General features: G+C 32.1%; 1 protein-coding gene across 1 annotated transcript in view; it reads right to left on the bottom strand.

The window, feature by feature from the left end:
- Positions 1 to 16,398, bottom strand: part of LOC149814650 (zinc ion binding protein) — a 165,112-nt gene that overhangs the window by 95,032 nt on the left and 53,682 nt on the right. Inside the window, exons 12-13 of the mRNA XM_089990096.1 lie at positions 15,109 to 15,216; positions 13,769 to 13,926 (exon numbers count right to left, since the gene is read on the bottom strand). Coding sequence (XP_089846222.1) covers positions 13,769 to 13,926; positions 15,109 to 15,216 — 266 coding nt within the window. The remainder of the gene's footprint in view (positions 1 to 13,768; positions 13,927 to 15,108; positions 15,217 to 16,398) is intronic.

Here is a 16,398-nt window from a genome sequence, read left to right as displayed (position 1 = left end):
GGCGATAATGTGAATAAAGAAGCTAGTGGATCAGGTAGTAATGCAAAAATAAGTGCAGCTGGTCATATGGACCTTTTTGTGAACAAAGAAGCACGACAAACCACAATAAACACTGCTTTCAAAAGGAATGAAAGAAAAAATGTATTTCATGCCATTGGTAGATTTTTTATGCAAATGCCTTATCATTTAATCTTTGCAACAGTCCATATTTTGGTGCAATGGTAGAAGCTATTGCAAATTATGGACAAGGATTCAAACTGCCTTCTTATCACGAGATCGGAACGTGGATTTTGAAGGACGAGGTAGATTGTACTCATGAAATTTTAAAAGAGTTCAAAAAAGAGTGGCCAAAGGTTGGTTGCAGTATTATGGCAGATGGTTGGACAAATGGGAAAGGAAGAAACTTAATTAATTTTCTTAAGAACAACTCATCTGAGACAGTATTTTTTAAGAACATTGACATCAACGACATGGAAAAAACTTGTGCAAATTTATGTAAGTTGTTTGAAGAAGTTGGTGAAAGTAATGTGGTGCAATTCATTACAGATAATGCACCAAATTATGTGGCAGCTGGAAATATGTTAACAGCAGGAAAAACATATTTTTGGACACCATGTGCAGCCCACTGCTTGGATCTTATGTTAGAAGATATTGAAAAGATATCAATTTTTAAAGATACAGTGGAAAAGGCAAAAAAAATTACAAGATACATTTATAAACATGCATAGGTATTAAATTTAATGAGAAAATTCACAAAGAAGAAAGAACTTCTGCGTCCAGCAGTCACTCGTTTTGCCACAACATATCTCACACTTCATAGTATTGGATGTTATAAGAAAGAGTTAAAGTCGATGATCTTATCTTCAAATTTTAGATCATCTAAGTACTATAAGAAATCTTATGCTAAGAACATTTTTTATATTGTTTTTAATAATCATAAGTTTTGGATTGCCATATCATATGCAATTAAAGCTACACTAACTCTCGTGAAAGTGTTGCGACTTATCTTACACTTCATAGTATTGGATGTTATAAGAAAGAGTTAAAGTCAATGTTCTTATCTTCAAATTTTAGAACATCTAATTACTATAAGAAATCTGATGCTAAGAACATTTTTTGTATTGTTCTTAATGATCATAAGTTTTAGGCTGCCATATCATATGCAATTAAAGCTACACTACCTCTCGTCAAAGTGTTGCGACTCGTTGATGCAGACGAACCTGCTATGGGATTTTTGTATGAGGCAATGGATAGAGCGAAGGAGGAAATTGCTTCAAACCTTGACAATGTCGAAAGAAAATATAAACCTATTTGGGATATCATTGATAGACGATGGGACTTGCAACTTCATAAGCCTTTGCATGCAACTGCCTATTATTTAAATCCACATTTTCATTATGCTGACAACTTCAACCCTGATGGAGAAGTTATGGGTGGCTTTTATGATTGTGTTGAAAAATTAGTTTCTGATACAAATATTCGATTGAAAATTACAACACAAATCGATGCATTTAAAAAGGCGAAGGGCTTGTTTGGCAGAGAGGCAGTTGTTACAACAAGAAAATTAAAAAGTCCTGGTAAGTTTGCAATTATGTTGTTATTTGTCAATATTTTTTTATGTTTTTGTTAATTATGACATTCTTAATGTTTTTAGCATTTTTTTATTATTTTATTTGAATGCAGCTGATTGGTGGAGTTCATTTGGGCACGAAAATCCTGAGTTGATGAATTTTGCAATTCGAATTTTAAGTTTGACATGCACTGTATCGGGCTGTGAGAGGAATTGGAGTACTTTCTCATTGGTTTGTGACTTTGTGTTTTATTTTTGAAATACATTTTTATATGTTTAATTATCTTATATGTGATTATCAATGATTTGAAATTATAGGTGCATACAAAACAAAGGAATACACTTAAACAAGAGAAGATGAACGCATTGGTTTTTATAATGTACAATATGAAATTAAGAGAGAGAAATTGAAGAGTAGGGCTACCAAAGACCCTATATGTCTAGATCATATAGACTCAGACGATGAGTGGATTGTGGAGAAGGAAGATCCAGTGTTGCCAAGTGATCCCAATTGGTTGGAGGATTCATGGTTGGATCTGAACTTCGACATAAATGTCATTGAGCATGTGCCTATTGAAAAAGTCACTTCACCTCATGTTTCACAAAGTGGTTTTTAGGCAAGACATGTCTTCAAGAGATCGAGGTAAAGTTATATTCCTTTTACCTAGCTATGAATATAAATGTATTTTTTTAATTATATAACATAAATATTTAACACATGATTTTTTATTGAAGGAAAAAGAAAAGCAAAAGAAGTAATTGAGGACGTGGATGAAGAAAGTGTAGATGATGAAGAGTCAAAGAATGAAGATGAAGAAGAACCTATTTATATGGATTCTTCAGATGATGATATTGAAGACTTAAATATTGATGACGACGAGACACAACAAGAGCCTATGCCCCAATTCATATCATAGAGCTATTGGCCATTTATATGTTTTTTGAGACTTTCAGCTGTAATTTTGAATGTTAACACTCTCATTTTGAAGAATTCTGGACAAATACATTAACATTTGGTTGTTAATGTTAACATGCATTTTTTAATTATGACATGATGTTGTTAGTGCTAATATGCATTTTGTTGTTAATGTTAGTTTTTTATTGAATGAATGCTCATATTTATGCAATTAGATACTTATATAGATCAAGTTGTTGCATTAATGTTACTTTTACATGTTAATCTCATATTTTTTTCGTATTTATTTGAGATTTTTTATTTCGTGTTGGTTGGCGCTTCATCAATAAAGCATTTCTTATTTATTTATAATTTTAGATCTTTTTTATAGTTTTTTTTAAGTTTAAAAAAAAAATTTGAGGCTTACGCTTTGCGCCTCGAGGCTTACGCATCGCTTCAGATTTTGGTGGAGCGCCTCGCTACACCTCAACGCTTTTCACAACACTAAGCACATTAGTAGCATTGTGATTATGCTCTTGCTCTAGTTGTTGCTACATTTGTTTTGAGTATTATTATATGTAGACAAGAGATGTTTAGCTCATTAGTGGCATTGTGATTATGCACTTGTTCTAGTCACTGATACACTTATGTTGAGTGTCATTATATGTAGGCAAGAGATGCTTTCAATATGGTGAGTTATGTGCACCCATTGATTATACACACTTTTCTTGTGTTTGTTTAGCCCATGTCTGACATTATAATTGACCACTTGTTCTAGTAGCTGATACACTTGATTTTTTAGGTTTGGAAGTCTAGTAGAGGTGGTCAAACTAGTGTTAAGATTTGCAAATATCATTCATTGTGTTATGCAGGTAAATTTTCTAAATTCACTTGCTCTTGTATGAGAAATGGTTATTTAAATATTTTCATGCATCTTGCATTAAATTTGCTTTGATTACATGATCAAGGATATCTTAAATTTATTTCACGATTGATTGTTTTGCATATATTTAATTAATGCTTTTTCAAAGCATATGCATATGTTAATGAAAGATTTTTTGTGACTCATCTTGTGAGTTGTTGGTATGAATCTCCATTGTGAGATTTCTTGGTCTAAACATTTCTTGATCTTTGTGGGATTTTAAATATTTTTATACTTGTTGTAAGTTGTTATCTCTTAAAAATTTGTCCATAAGTGATTTTTTTCATTGATTCTAAATTATTGCATGGTTTATTCATATATGCATTAGTTGTGTGGTTAATATTGCTTCTAAAATGTAATAATTAATTGATGTGTATTTGTCTTTTCTTAAATCTTTATTGAATGATTGGAATCATTTCTTGCATCTTCCACTGTGTAAAAATGATTTGTAATTTATTCTCCTTTGTGAGTTATATATTCATGGTATTGTTTGAAAATCCATGTTTTATATCTTTTATGCATTAATCATCTTTGCGTGATAGAGGCATGTTTTCGTGAATGTTTTTAGTAATTAATGATTTATGAACTTATCTTTGAGATATTTTATGCATCCATCTCTTTTTTATAATATGCAATTATGAATTAAGAACTATGATTTCTTAAAATTATCTATTAAGAAGAGACTCTCAATGACTATCCTGTTTGAAATTAATGATTTTTCAAGATTAATTCTTACTTTAAATGATCTTGACGTTGAAAATTGTTAGTGTCTTATCAAATATTTTCTATATGTATTGATTCTCTTGGCATGCTTGACCATCCTCTCTCCATAATATATATATAGTTATTTCTAGTTGGATTGCTATTTTGCTCTATTTATAGGTTCTCAAAGTATTGGTGCTATTATGATTCTAGAGACCTTATGAGCATATCAATGAAGATCTAGAAGCCCCTTCAAGAATTTGTTTATGGAAGAACATGATAATATTTTATGTAGTGGGTTCTTTGTTTGTATTTGAAACTTGCAGTGAGTCACTGTAAGTTTGAGGAGAGATGTTAAGATTAATGTATCATTTACTAATTTATATATATATATGTATATTATTATTTGTACATATATATATTTATGTATATAGTATAGTATACACGTATATGTTCACATATATATGTATATATATATTTATATACATACTATATGTATATATTTATATTATATTTTTTTATAATATTATATATATTTATTTATTTATTTATTATTGACTTAGTCCCAACGGCTAGGTCCCTCCCTTGGCTATTGAGAGGACTTCCTTTCCTCTCTTCTACTACTTCTTCCTCTCTTTCTTCTCTATAAATGGGTGCGGGTGTGGCTGTGTGCTTTGTAAAGTGAGAAAGTCATAGGTAGTATTAGGCTTTTGAGTGTTTTAAGTGTATTGTAGTGAGGTTTGAATGTAATTTTCTTTTTGTATTTTTAATGTTCATTATTAATGAAGTTATTCATTCACATTTTCATGTGTGTCTTTTTAGTTCTTATGTTTGTGTCCAAATGTATAATGTTTTGATTCTTGGAGTTCGTTATGGAGTGTGTTGGAATCCGTACTATACAGTGTATTGTATTTTATCGTATGATACAATGTATCATATGATACACCTTTGACGCACTTTAACAAGGGCCGAATCGTACTTGTCGTTTTTGGTTTTAAAGACCTCTTGAGAGATGACTTCCTCATTTGTGTAGAGGCCATTACAAGGGTATCCACGCACCCTACTACTCGTGACAGCAATTTGGGGGCTGATCCATGCGCAAGGGAGAGGGATTTTGCAGTTTTCCCAAGAGTTCATTTCTACTACTTTTCCACTCAAGAAAGTGGATTAAGGTAAAAATTCCTATTTTTTGCTTCTTATCAAGCTTTTTTGGGAGAAGATGACATCAGATGATCCAGCATGGCAATGAGGCACTCAAGTAATGAGTGGAAACTGATTGAAAATCGAGTGCAACTATTATCATAATATTTTTTTGGGTGGTATCACTCGATTGAAACATCATTTAGCCAAGACACATCTCAATGTTATGGCCTGCATGTCGAGGAATTTGACGGATACTGTAAAATGGCAATGCCAACAATTACTCACTTGTATGAGAGAAAAAGACATGAAAAAGACATGAGGCAAAAATGGGGTATGTGCAGCCCTGGGTGGATGTATATGACGAAGATGAGCTCCGTACTTCTAATCCTATAACCCTTAGCATATCATTAGAAGTACGAAGTTCTGCAGCGAAAGGTAAAGGTGTGGTTGGTGCTAGTAGTGTCGTCGAAGGCATAAAAAAAAGAGGGAGTTCTTTGAGAGGAGGTAGAGCTAGAGGTGCTATTAAGAGTTTTTCCTCCTAGGACTGCCCCTGGGGTGAAACTATGGTTGGATTTCTCATCAAGTCAACTCGTGACACGACTGAGTCATCTAGGATCAGAACCCTTCCGAATTAAAATAATGGGTAAACTCGTTTCTAACCAAAAATCACCCAATTTTTGTGTAAATTTGGTTGACTCGACCGAATCACTTAAGTAAAAAACACATTAAAAAAACAAAGAAAAGTGTAAATAAAGGGGTAGGGTTTTGACATTACCCTGTTTCGCCCTTCATCCCCTTCTCTGCCTCTTCGCGTCTCCCTCAAGTGCTTAACCTCCCATGGCATGGCCGGTGACCAGTGGGACTTTCTGACCATTCAAAGGCCAAAGGAACTCTCTCTCTCGATGCGCTTCTAGGTTTTGCTCATCTATTGACTAGGGCAATACTTGAGTTCAACTTCGACTCTACCCCTCTTTTTTAGGGCATTTGGGTCTCCATCACGTTGTTAGTACAGGCTCAAATCCTGTTGATTGTTTCTTTCCCTTTTGTGGGTGTTTTTGCCCAAACATGGATGATGAATTCATTAGCTTATGGGTTTTAATATATGATGATTAATTTGGTTTTTTTCTCTGCAATTTTTTTCCTATTTTGTTTTAGTGTTCTTTGAAATTTAGATTTGTTAAAATTATTAGCATATGGGTGTTAATATATGATGATTAATCTGTTTTTTTTTCTACATTTTTTTGGTTATTTTGTTTTAGTGTTCTTTGAAATTTTAATTTGTTAAAATTATTAGCTTATGGGTGTTAATATATGATGATTAATTTGTTTTTTTGTCTTAAGACCTGAGGCTATTTAATTGTTGTAGGATGGGTTTATAAGTTCTATGTTTATGATTTAATTTTATTAAATTAAGGAAAAAAACCTTAACTCGTCCGAGTCACCAAGTTGCAAGCAATCAATCTAATATCGAGTTCTGAAAATGCCAACCATGGGTGCAACCCGACATTCGCAGTACTATGACTCCTCAACATTTAATCGAGCAGGTGAATGTCGTAGTTAGGAGATGGTTTTATGATGTTTGCATTCCTTTCAATGCAACAACTTTCTTTCATTTTCAAACCATAGCTTATGTCATAACCAGTATCAGGTATGAATATAAAATGCCTCCATATCATGCTTTTAGAGAAAAAAATTTAGATACTAATGTGAATGAAGTGAAAGCATATTGTGATGAGATGAGGCAGTCATGGAGAGAAATTGGGTGTAGCATCATAGCAGATGAGTGGACAGGACCATGATAAATTTTTTTGTCTATTGCCCCAAAGGAACTATGTTTTTGAAGTCAATAGATTTGTCTTATACGCCCAAGACAGTTAATGTATTGCTCTTAGCATTTGATCAGGTTGTGAAAGAGGTTTAACATCAAAATATTGTTCGATTTATTATTGATAATGCAACAAATTATAGAGTACCAGGTAAAGAATTGGCAGAAAATTATGGGTAATTCTTTTAGACCCCGTTTGCAGCCTATTGCATAAACCTCATGCTTGAGGACATCGACATGGAATAGATACAGCACACAGTTGAATGCTGCCAAGAAATTACTAAATTTATTTACAATCATGCACAAATTATGAGTTTAATGAGAAAGTATACTAGTAGTGCGGAGTTAATTCTTAGTGCAGTTACTAGATTTGCTAAGAATTTTTTGATAGTGCAAAGTCTAGTAAAAAATAGTACACAAAATATTTTTATAAGATGAGTGAAATGCATATCCCCATGCACAAAAAAGAAAGCCAAGAGAAATTATAGATATTATATTCAGAATTGAATTTTGGGATTTATGTATGAAGTTGTCGAAAATCACTATACATTTGGTGAAGCTGTTTTTATTGGTTGACAATGAAGACATACCAGTTATGGGTTATCTCTATGAGATAATATGAATGGGAAGAAAAAATTATACATGCTTATATGAAACATCATTGATCATAGGTGGATTAGGCAACTTCATCAACGTCTTTATGTTGTAGCATATAATTTAAATCTTGCATTTAGATACTCCACTATGTTTAAAATGGACAAAGAAGTCAAAAAAGACTTTTAGATTGCAATGAAAAGTTGAACTGTGAATATGGCATTCAAGATCAAATTCATAAAGAAATAAAAATTTATGATAATGCATTGTATGATATGGGAAGACTTGCAACAATGTGAAACCTTGTCACGATTGATAGTGATGTTCCAAATGTGATAGCTTTTGTCATTCTCATTCTCATTCTTAGCCAAACGAGTAATGCAAGTGGATGCGAGAGAAATTGGAGCGTCTATGAGCAAATCCATACAAAAAAAGACATAGATTGGAGCACAAAAGGCTCAATGACCTCGTCTGAGGCAGAGGTATATAAAATTATAAAGTTTATTTATCATTTTCATGTGTTTATTTAAAGAGTTTTTTATATCATACAAAACTCAACTAATTTTAAATTTTTTATATCTTTTTAAAAAAAATAAAAAAGTGATCATCAAAGAGGCACAAAGAGAAATTTCATCCCATCAATTTGAAAATTTTTGATGAATTGGATGCATGGGTTGAAGAAGCAGGCATTTTGAATGAAGATGGCATTCAATGGATCAACATGGAAGGAACACAGGAGGTAGATGATGAAGAGCCCACGGATATTGGAGATGATGTGGATCTCAAAGGAGGAGAAGAAAAAGAAGATTATGATGATGATGATGACTGAGGTTATGTAATATATTTTCAAAAAACTTGGTCATTTAACACTTAAGTATTTACAAACTTGGTTATTTTTATTTTTTGTTTATGAGTCTTGTGGCATGTTCTTAATTGCAAGATATTTAACATTTTGCATTGTTCTTCCGAGATATGCATGCAATATTATCATATCTGATTAATGTAGCTCATACAGACATAAATGCATCATATGTGATTTTATGGTTGTATTTTGTGCAATTCATCATTGTTTCATGTGTTATGATTTTTTGTTATTTTTTTATTTTTTCTTGATTTTTTAGAATTTTTGAAAAAAAATATTAAAAAATTATAAATTTTTATGATATGTTAAGATATGATATGATACACTACTTACAACCTTGGTATATATATTTATATATATACATATATATGTATATATATATAAGTATGTTTTATGTATGTAATATGAAATACCCATCAGGCATATTTCAATCATTTCTTGTTTGTAATAGGGACTGCCTAGTAGGGGCAGATTTGTATATTTAATTTTTATGTTATTATTTTTTTAAATAGGTAGTTGTTGGGACATCCTAACTAGTCATTGGGCTAGTCCCAATGGCTAGTCAATCTAGCTGTTGGGGCCAATGTTATCAACGATACGCACCTTATCGGCAGAATCTCGATACGCTACAGAGTTGATTCAGTTAATTTTTAATAAATGTAAAAAAATACAAAAAATTTATTTTTTAATATTATTTTCAAATTATTTTAATGGTTTTAATATGTGCCACATTATGATTGATATAATATTTTATTATTATTTTTGGGCCGATACAGAGGCTTTAACACTGACTAGTTGGACTAGACCCCTTGCCCCCATTTTGTGTCTATATAAGGGGATCCTCCCCATGTAATTCTTATGATTTCTCAAGCATTTTCGCTCTCAATAACATATAATTTTTTACTTTGTGACCCTTTAGTGGGTTTTGTTTGTGGGAGTTCTTGTGATATTGCATTTGAAATTTACTATTGTATTTAATTATGTACTTTAGTCTTCCAAGGATTTTCTCATGATATGTTACTTTCTTTTGTTGGTTTATAAACTTTATATCAATGGTAAAACAAGACTAATGGAGATGCTCCGACATTATCTAGCTTTACACAACACAATGCAAGAGAAATTAGTCATTTTTATAGCAACCACAAAAAGAAAAGAATAGATTTAAGCACCCAAGATTGAATGATCTTGTATTTCTCGCATACAACATGAGATTGAAGCAAAGACAGCATTAAGATATATGTTAGTAGATTTAATTTATACTTGTATTATAATTTAATATATGAATGTTAAAGACAAATACAAAAAGAATCAAGAAAACGCTAGAGCAGCAGCTATGACCCCATCAGTAGTGACAACCTTAACATATTGGATGAGTGGGTAGAAGAAGAAACTAGTGGAGGCTCAAGTGGATGATGAAAATAATGATTATGTTGGCCCAGAGCTAAAAGAGGAGGAAAGAAAAGATTACTCAAAAGAAGATCCATCATTTCAATATTGTTTTCATCATGATTGATGAACATAGATAGATTATGATGCTTCTTCTTTGGCTTTGTTATGTAATGTATGACTTTGATATTAAATAATTATGCTTGTGAGTTGTGATTTTTGTTAGATGTCAGCAGTGTTATCAGTTTCATTTTCAATGTTTTGCCAGTGCATGTGTATGTTTAATTACTCATAATGCTCATATTCATGTTAGTTTTTTCTATTGCATTCTATGATTTTTTTCTGATTTTTTTGTATTTTATAGAGATTTTTCTCTTTTTTTGGTATCTTTGCAAAACTTTTGTGATTTTTAACTTTGAGTTTTTTTGTATCTTGCGATACAGTATGATACACCCATATCTCAAACCCAATCAATACGGCTTCCAATACGATAGTTACAACATTGATGTCATCCACCACTATATCAGTATACAACTCAGACACCAAGCAGATAATGCCTCGAGGTGCAAAGGAAATTGGTTTACTAGATAAAAGGAAGTTTGATTTACTGAAGAAAATATAATGGAACTTCCTAGCTAACCTACAAGCCATACATGAGAACAATCTTTCTTATATGAGCATACAACATTTGCATAAAGTGACAAATAGTTCAATGTGAATCCAAATATAGCCTCGCAATGAGTATAACAACTTTCAGTCCGAATTTGAACAATTTGCCTCTACAGACAATGAAAAATTACCAATACAATATATATATATATATATATATAGTTTTTTTCTACAATCATTTGAAATGACCTAGCAAACTCCCCCTTTTGTAATGGTCCAAAAAACCCCATGGATGTGATCTACACATTTTTAGTGGGAATGTGCTTTTGAATCACCAGAACCTGACATGTACACAGGTTTTTCCGGTGATGAAAATATGGACGGTTGAGACTGCATCGATTTTTTGACTCAAAAAACATGTTTTTAACTAAAACATATGATCCAAGGGTCGATTCCCGCTAAATCGACTAAGCTGAACACATCTACGAGGTTAGATTGGGTCAAAACAACTTACATCGAGATTCCAACCACTACAATCGACTTATTACTCTCTCTCTCTCTCTCTCTCTCTCTCTCTCTCTCTCTCTCTCTCTCTCTCTCTCTCTCTCTCTATATATATATATATATATATATATATATATATATATATATATATATATATACATACATACATATCATAGTCACAGATATCAGTGATATTTTCAAAATATCGCAATATTATCACTGTATTTTCAGCAAACGATAGTATGGGTAAAATATCGCGATATGTTGAAAATATCATCAATTTATTGTTATTGTCTTTATTTATTTTCTATATCTTAAATGTGTTTTTCTTCTTTATTTTGCATTTTTCACTTATTTCTTAAATTATATATGTAGTTTATTATCTAAACATGATATTTTCTTACATATTTTTGTTGTTTTTATATATTTTTACATATTTTTTATTTTTTTAAGCCTCGAGATTTTTTTGAGATTTATCACCAAATCTATAATATCAGGAGAAATAGCCATGCCGAGGTATAGCGGATACCGATATTTGTGACTATGATATATATAGAGAGAGAGAGAGAGACGAGTGTATTGTCAAACAGGTAAAGTGTTCGATGCAAATCAAATACTTTTTGTGGCACTGATTGCGCGTGTGATTAGCAGCGCAAAAAAAATTGCGCTTTTACGCACTTTAGCGCCGGTCAGGTAACGCCGCTAAAGAGTGATTTTTTGAAATTTTTTTGGACGTGCGGTGCTCGACCGCACATCCGACGATACACCCAATCATATATATATATATATATATATATATATATATATATATATATATATATATATATATATATATATATATATATATATATATATATACATTCAATTTTTTGTTAAAAAGACAAGATCCAAGGGTTGATTCCCACTAAATTGACCATGCAAGACACATCTATGAAGTTAGATTGAGTGAAAAAAACTTGTGTCATGAGATTCTAATTGGAATGTAGAGTATATATTTAATACAATTGATCTAGTTAGAATCTCACAATGCAAGTTGTTTTGACTCAATCTAACCCAAGGTTTTAAAACCCGTGACTCGGAACTCGACTCGTTCTTTATTGACTCGTGACTCGGCGGGTCAACTCGGTGACTCGGACAGGGTTTTGTTAACTTTTGATTTTAAAAGAAAAACAATATATAATTTGTTTGAAACCATGTTTTTGAGTAAACATAGTCTCCAAATGTCTGTAAGAATATAAAAACAACTGCAAAGAGCTATAGAGGTTTGCTTGAATAATTGAATTTGATATCTATAAAAGCACTTTGACAGTCAATTTGTCATGTGCCACAGAAATCTGGGAGTTTAAAGATTAAAAGTTTATTAGATGTAGAACAGTTGGTCACGACAAGCAAAAATTCATTAATTTTGCTAGTTTAAGTCCCGACTGCCAAACCATTTCATCAGCTTGCAGAAAGTACTAGACTCTTTTAGCCTTACTCAAGACCTGGTTCTCCATTTCAACAGTTTATCTGATTTTTCATATCAATCCCAATTTTGAGGTAAACAAGGTTTGAAACTGCAAAATAGACCATTTTTTATTTGACAAAAGCAAATGCATACAAAAATCTCCTGGTTTTGCCAATAGAGTAAGTTTTTCAATGTATGTTTTTACACAGTCAATTGTACATACAATCTATTAGAACACAATTTTTTTTTTCAAATAGTTTGTCAACATGTAAGCAAGTTTCTCAAGGGCTTCATAAATCAATGGCCTACAATATGCCAAAATTTCATGACTCAAAAAAACATATTTTTACATAAAAAATATGATAAAGGTGTGATTCCTAGCAAATAAACCATGTTGAACACATATATGAGGTCAGATTGCTTAGATACAACTTGCATCTATGATTTTTCAACTAGATTGTACAGACAGTAAACAGTAGACTGCATATATGTAAATATATCATTACCATTTGAAACTCAAAAACAAATTTCAAACATCCCCGAACTCGCCCGAGTCAGGCCGAGTCAAGCCGAGTCAGGCCGAGTCAAGCCCGAGTCAAGCCCGAGTTTGCCTTGCCGGGTTGACTCGCTGGAGGGCCGAGTCAGCCGAGTCAACGAGTTGACTCGGCGAGTTTTAAAACACTGATCTAACCTCATAGATGTGTTCTACATGGTCGACTTAGCAGGAATCGACCCTTGGATCATGTTTTTTTTTAATGAAAAAGCATATTTTTGCATATAATAAATTATATATATGCATACATACATATATATATAGAGAGAGAGAGAGAGACAAAAACAAAATATCAGATGAACATTACAGTGATTATTTCATGCAAATATGTAAGAGGGCCTCACAGTCTTAACATGTTCCAGATGTACTGCTAAAAATAACTTGCTAAGTAATTCCCTTTGCTGCTACTCATACATTTCGAAAGTAATGGTATAATGCTTCATTAACACAGCAATAGTTGTAAAGGAATATTCCAATCATGAAAGTGAAGCATCCAAAGCTACATATTCAAGCACCACATAAAAATCATCAAATGAACAAGTAGCTTTTGAGCTCATACAGGGAAAAGTCAATCAGTTCCACTACATGAATATACCACAATGTCTTTTGTCCTTCAAGAAGCAATACAAACTTTTTTGAAATTAATAATCACACAGAACGTACCACATTTTTTTGAGAATCACTGTAAATAATGTCTACACCACAAAAAAAGAAAGAGGAAGTCATAAAATTCTCTGGAGAAGTGCTGATAGGAACCTTTCCAGTAAATGTACTGTTGTAGCTTCGTCCAAAACATCCTTGCAATCACTAAGGAAAGCCCTGAATTCCCTCAGGGTAGTTTGGTACTCAGAAGAGACACCATCTGCAGATAGGTTACCAACTCCTGGATCATCTTCCAGTAATAGCCTATTGATCTGTAAAATAGATAGGGCAAATTCATGTTTACAATCATAGAGGCAAATTTAGAAATATATTACAAATAATACCACCATCTGATCATTATGTCACATAGGTGCAGGTTCAAGTACAGGTATGGAGAGTACAACAAGAGGATTCATATGTATATATATATATATATGGTAATACGTCCATGCTAAATGGGTTTTTTGGGCTTTTTTCGTTTTATTTTTAAATTCTGACCATACAGATGTGATCAATGTACTTGATTTTATAGGGATCAGCTCCTGAAGTGTTTGATTCCAACACATGGGTGGGTTTTTATAAGGTTTGAAAAATCAATGGTCCAAAATCTTTGTAAATTTTTTAAGCTCCAAATATCAATTTTTTCATTGAAAACACATGATCCAGGTGTGGATTCCTAGTAAATTGACCATGCCCAGCATATTTATGGGGTCAAAACCGCGAAAAAAACAACAGAAAAGTTGAAAACGCATTTCGCATGTTTCATTTAGCATATTTCATTTAGCATGGATGTATTACCCTATATATATTGGTTTCCTGTATTATCCTTTGAAATTGAAAAATATTCATCCTTATAAGAAACAAAAGGGTAAATATCATGAAAGTTTGAGGTTATTATTCCAAGAAAACAGAGGTCCATGTCAGGAAATTCTGAAACATGAGGCCCACTTTTGAAATTGAGGCAAAAGGTCAAAGTCATAAATGAAATTTTTCTTAAAATAAATGGATGTTTCGGCCTCTATTTCTTCTTCTTCCTCCTCCTGCCACTTGACGGTTAAGGTCAAATATAAAAGAAAAGGACAAAAAAATTATTATTTCCAGGTTGGGTCAGCCTTGGGTCCAACCCAACCCGATTTAAAACACACCCAATACGTGTCCGGTGCCCATGTCAATGTGTGTCAACACGAGCACTAACCCCTAGGGTATGTATCCATGTGATATATGTGATCCCATATAACATTGGAAAATTTGCTGAAGATGTTAATTAATGGCATCATCAACTGAAAAGTGCATAATCAATTAACCAAGATTCAATGTCTTCTTTAGGGTAACGCTAGTAGTTGGGCAAGTACACAACACTGAAGTTTGATATGGTTTACAATTCTTCTTAGAAACTAAGCAGATGGTTGAAACCTTTCTGTCAAGGCAGGACAACAGATATTGGTTGTGCTAACCTTGTCAAGGTATAATTCAGCAGCCCAGGTGGAGATCATAGTAATTTGGCATTTATCTTCCTTGGGAAGATTATCAAGTCTCCACAACAAAAAAACCCTTAAAGCATCCTGCAATATGCAAAAATCAATAACATAGATTAGCATAATAATTTAATTTCAGAGGACAAAATATCTGTAAAAATAAGTGTCTGAAGACTGCGAAAAAAAATGCAACTTTAAGTAGTTGGAAGTTTCTAGAGAAAACCAAAAAGATAGAAACATGCATTGCATATATATGCTCGATCACACATGCATGCACACACACACACGGAAAAAAACATAACAATAACGAATTGGAGGTGATGCAAGTAAAATTTCTACATACTATTCACATCATGACACTGGTAATATTTCCCCTTTATTTGGAGAAGACACTTAAAATTCAAACTAGGAGTTATCAAGAAGCTTTTCAAGAACAAGTATTCAAACTCTCAAAGAGATTGCATCGATATGGGACTATTTTTCTGCACATAAACAATACTACACATGACAAGTATACTATCACCAAGGGACGCTACACTAGGCAAGGTTGCTAACTTTTTATATTATATTAAGAATAATATAACAATAAAATGTTCTTTTAACTAGAAAAAATAAAATAGAACCCATCAACCCAAAAAATATTATAAGATATTGAGATGATTAAATATTTTCTTTATATTTAAGGAGATAATTAAATATTTTGCTTATATTTAAGAAAAAAGAAAAGTAACTACAAATCTTATGAGATACTAAAATATTTAAATATTTTGTTTTATTTATATTTATAAGTGTGTTAAATATATAATATATTTATATTAATATGAATATTTATATTTTTATATATATTGTTGTATATATGTGAGAAATTCATATTTCAAATAAATATATTCTTTGGAAAAAAATTATATATAAAATATATGTTTATTATCATTTTTTGATAAATTAAATAAAAAATATTGACTAACCAGAGACATCGAGTTGACTCGCCCGAGTCACCGAATCAGGTTTGGCTGATCCTATACCAAGTTCCAAGAATGACAACCATGCCATACACAAATGAAAGCCAATGTGACGTGAGTTCTTGCAGTACATTAACGAAGGATATCTTATGTACAGTTCATGAGCTAGAGCTGAACGGGGATTTCAAGCAGGATACATTCATAAAAGATCATTTATTATGTAAGATAGTAAACAAAATGCATTGCACAGAAAAAACAAAATGTTGACACCCAACAAAAACATTAACAGAGCTTAAAAAGTAGTGATGCT

This window comes from Nuphar pumila, chromosome 15 (genome assembly GCF_984573655.1).
Source record: "Nuphar pumila chromosome 15, dmNupPumi1.hap1.1, whole genome shotgun sequence".
NCBI classification, from domain to species: Eukaryota; Viridiplantae; Streptophyta; class Magnoliopsida; order Nymphaeales; family Nymphaeaceae; genus Nuphar; species Nuphar pumila.
This window is presented reverse-complemented; position numbering and strand designations above follow the sequence as displayed.